We start from the raw sequence: 4309 nt of genomic DNA on the forward strand, positions 1-4309 counted from the left end.
GTCACAAGTCTTGCTGCTGTGATGGCACACTGTGATATTTAACCCAATATTGGGTTTGTTTTCAAATTCTTTGTGGATCTGTGTAATCTGAGGGAAATATGTGTCTCTAATATTGTCAAACTGTACATTTGGCAGGAGGTTTTGTGGGCAGTGTTGCACATAGCCTGTCTTCTTTTGAGAGCCAGGTCTGCCTATGGAGGCCTTTCTCAATAGCAAGGCATAGTCAAAGCTTTCCTTAAATTTAGGTCAGTCACAGTGGTCAGGTATTCTCCCACTGTGTACTCTCTGTTTAGGGCCAAGTAGCATCCTAGTTTGCTCTGTTTTTTTTATAATTCTTTCCAATGTGTCAAGTAATACTTTTTTGTTTTCTCCTGATTTGGTTGGGTCTAATTGTGTTGCTGTCCTGGGGCTCTGTGGGGTCTGTTTGTATTTGTGAACAGAGCTCCAGGACCAGCTTGCTTAGGGGACTCTTTTCCAGGTTCATCTCTCTGTGGGTGATGGGTTTGATACCTGTGGCGCTAATGTTTAGATTAATCTCTCCCTCTCTTTCTGATCAATAGCATGCGTAAAAAAGCAAGCAAAGTAAATATCATGCATGCTCTCTGTTTTGGGAACACTACTCAAACAGGGCACCGAATGGAAAGGTAATAGGTTAAACTCTAAATCTGTAAAGTCAACCCAGTGGGTTGTCCATCTATGTATAAGACGAGGCTGTGTTGTTATGTAGTGACCCCTTGTCCCCATCGACTTGCTAAATAAGGCCAAGTCAACAAAATAAAGTCATGCAATGATTATTTTAATGAAGATATTTTTGTATTCCTTTTTTATTTTTGCTAGTCAAGCAATGCACAGTGTTTCATAGTACAAACAAGTGAAGCAGTATTTTATCAACACCATTCCCCCTGAAATAGATTAGGTTACACTATTTTCTGACAATAGGCCTAGATAGAATTCTCAAATGCAATGTGTTTAGAAGTTTCTAATACAATCAGTTGTTTCATTAAATCTTACTTTGGGCGGACTGAAACTGACTGTGATGGTGAGAACTTTTAGCTGACAAAGGCTTAGTCTTTGAGCAGTGGGTTTTCTCTAACATTTTACAGGGTCCTGGTGTCGTGATGTCTGAGAAAGCTGTAATGCAAAGCGTATCTGACAGGTAGTATATACTGCTATACTGCTCATCTGTCATCTACTTTAAATGATAAACCTCCCACTCCCTTTTTCCACCATCCCCTCTTCTTCTCCTCCTTTCGTTTCCTCTCTTTCACCAGATATGAAGGCACACAGAAAATAATTGGTTTGGCTGCACGGCTTATCATTCCATTCCCCATTGACTGAGATGCATAGAGATGGAGAGATAAAATGAAAAAAGTTAGTTTTATCCATTATGAAATCCCTTTTAGAGAGTATTGAGCTATATAAGTAGCTAAGTAGCCTTGTCCAAGCCAGAACGGCATGAGCCTATCTACTGTTTCTGTACCATGAGGCTTTTGATGTATCATTTAATACAAGTACAAGGCCTTGACACTAGTCTATCACAGGGCCTTACCCCCAAAACTTCACTTTAATGCTGAGTGCCAAGCAGAGAGGAATCTGTCCCCTTTTGGTATGACTAGACCTGGGATTAAACCCCCAACCTTCCAAGCTCAGGACAGTCACTCTAACCACATGGCCACTGATCTATATAACACAAAACTAGGAGATTTGTCATACTTCAAATCTAAAACCTCCCACTCCCTTTTTCCACAATAGTTAACACAATTCTGAATACATCAGCATACTGGATTTGGTGCAGCTGGTAGCTTAGCGGTTAAGAGCGTTGGTTCAAATCCCAGAGCTGACTAGGTGAGAAATCTGTCGATGTGCCCTTGATTAAGGCAATTAACCTTAATTGCTCTTGTAAGTCGCTCTGTCATGTCCCCTCTTTCCCCTACTCCCGAGTTGCGCAGCGGTCTAAGGTACTGCATCTCAGTGCTAGAGGCATTACTACAGACGCTGGTTCGATTCCAGGCTGTATCACAACCAGCTGTTATTGGGAGTCCCATAGGTCAGCGAACAATTGGCCCAGCGTTGTCCAGTTTAGGGTTTGGCCGGGGTAGGCTGTCATTGTAAACAAGAATTTGTTCTTAACTGACCTTCCTAGTTAAATAAAAAAATACTCCCTCCCTCTCTGCCTGCCTTCCTTCCCTCCCTCACCCCCTCTCTCCCTCCCCTCCCATTATCCCTGCCTTCTCTTGCTTACGCTGCCAGTTCATTTCCATGCACTGTCCATCACCGGATGGCTGCCTGGGGTTCTGAAGCCAGGAATAGTAGTCCATGGGTGACCCATCAGTCCAGAGGTAGCGGTGAGGCTATGAGAGAGAGAGAAAGAGAGAGCGATACAGACAGACACACAGAGATCAAGCATAACGACAGAAGGAGTTGGGGGGCATAAAAACTGTTGTCCACCTGGTTTTTATAATGATGATCAAGTTGAATGGTGAACACTATGGGGTGGTTTCCTGGATACTGATTAAACCTAGTCCTGGACTAAAAAGCAAACTCAATAAAGAAACTCCATCAATAATAATTTTTAGTCCAGGTCAATCTGTGTCTGGGAAACTGCCCCTATTTAGTCTAAAACGGCCACCTGAAGGGGGTCGGATACTGTAAAACCGCCAAGCCAGATGCGAGGGGAATTTCTGCTGAACGTCTGAGCAAAAACATCCACATCCTCATTCTCCTTGGCAGAGTGGATTGATATCAGATGAGATTTTCCCTTTTGAGAGTGGCAGAAATCCTGTGTGGGTGAGAATGAATGAATGAGAAAACGAAAGAGAGAGAGAGTTGTCATCATCAAAATACATTTAGAGTTAGGGTTAGACACTAATGCACAACACTGAAAACTTGTTAAAGACAATAGTGTGGATATACTGAACTAGAGTACAGCATGCGGCTTTGAGAGTTAGTTATGGTGGTCATTTTGCGTATCATGTAGAGATAGAGGTTCACTACGGTATGTCTACCTTTAACGAAAAGAGACATTGGTCTCAATGAGACTCTCTTGCCTAAATAAAGGTTAATTAACTGAGAGAACATGGGTCTGTAGGCTAAAACCTTAGAGACGTCTGAATTTACCTCAGCAGATGCAAAGTCCAATTGTTCTTTGAAGTGCTTAACACATTTGGACCCCAGTTTATACCAGGTGGAATGGCCAGGACATGGGAGAAAGGCCTTGACCTTCCCAGAGACCCACTTAGGTTCTAAAAGAACAAGGGGAGAACAAGCGAGAGATTAAAAGGACGGATATGAGAGAGAGGCTCTCTAAGTGAGAAACCTACATGCCAATTATATACCAAATATTGTGTTCCCTACAGGTTATAGAAAAGAGCAGAAACGTTAGGGCCTGTCTTAGACTCATATAGTATTCACGCTACAGTGAATACTATAGTATTCACATGTATACTATAGCATATATTTTCTTATGTGGGCAGACACAGAACTTTACATGGCTATTCTAATTTGAGCATTCTTTTGAGTCCAGGATTAGGCTTATTCTGGGTCAGGGTAACCGGCACTCAATAAATATCTTCTATTGAGAGAATCTACATCAGTCACTGTGGTGTTGAGATGATGAGGGAAGGCTACTGTACCGGTGGAATTTAGGCCATTGAGCACCATGGCAGACGCCCCGAGTAGCATCATGGCCAGAATGGGTAGGACCTTCATCATGGGATCTTCACTTCTCTTCAGCTGTTGGGAAAAGAGCAAAGTTATTATATATATTTTATAAAGGAAACTGGGAGTTCTGATCTGTGGAGGCACGCAACCAGACTCTGGCACACTCAGAGACAAATGGGAAAGAGGTGCATTTTCTCATTACAGAATTAAATATTTGGGTTTTACCTTGGTGTATGTAGATGTCAACGCCTTTTTCCTCTATTCTTGCTTCTCCTTGCCTCAGATGCTCTCTTTCACTCAGCTCTGCTTCCTTATATACCTATTCCATGCCTCTTAATCTCTATCCTAATCTCAGATGTATTTCCTCTTTTCTGCTGTCTCAACCTCTTACACATAAAAAGTTGCAACCCCTCTAGGTTTGTCTAGACAGTATGTGCAATCCCTGGGTACAGTTGTCACCCTTGCCCTTTTCAACAACAAAACAACTCCAGTTATTTGTTTTACTTGTCCCATTGAAAAACAACAAGTATAACTACAGTAATGTATCACCAAATGAAGCATTCCTACAGCATTCCTCCCTACAATCAAACATGGGAGAGTTTCGATAATACTGTGGGGTTGCTTTGCTGCCTCTGGTACTGGGGGCCTT

The 4309-nt window shown here is 42.3% G+C and overlaps 1 protein-coding gene across 1 annotated transcript; it reads right to left on the reverse strand.

Moving 5' to 3' along the window:
* Positions 1-779: 779 nt before the first annotated feature.
* LOC115202159 (C-type lectin mannose-binding isoform-like) lies at positions 780-3972 on the reverse strand. Its single transcript, XM_029766091.1, has 6 exons — positions 3886-3972; positions 3633-3732; positions 3118-3242; positions 2630-2779; positions 2243-2351; positions 780-1334 (listed from the first exon to the last, which is right to left on the reverse strand). Exons 2-6 carry the CDS (start codon positions 3709-3711, stop codon positions 1195-1197), a joined length of 603 nt encoding a protein of 200 aa, XP_029621951.1. The 5' UTR covers positions 3712-3732; positions 3886-3972; the 3' UTR covers positions 780-1194.
* Positions 3973-4309: the final 337 nt, after the last annotated feature.

Source organism: Salmo trutta, chromosome 11, assembly GCF_901001165.1.
Source record: "Salmo trutta chromosome 11, fSalTru1.1, whole genome shotgun sequence".
In the NCBI taxonomy this organism is placed as follows: Eukaryota; Metazoa; Chordata; class Actinopteri; order Salmoniformes; family Salmonidae; genus Salmo; species Salmo trutta.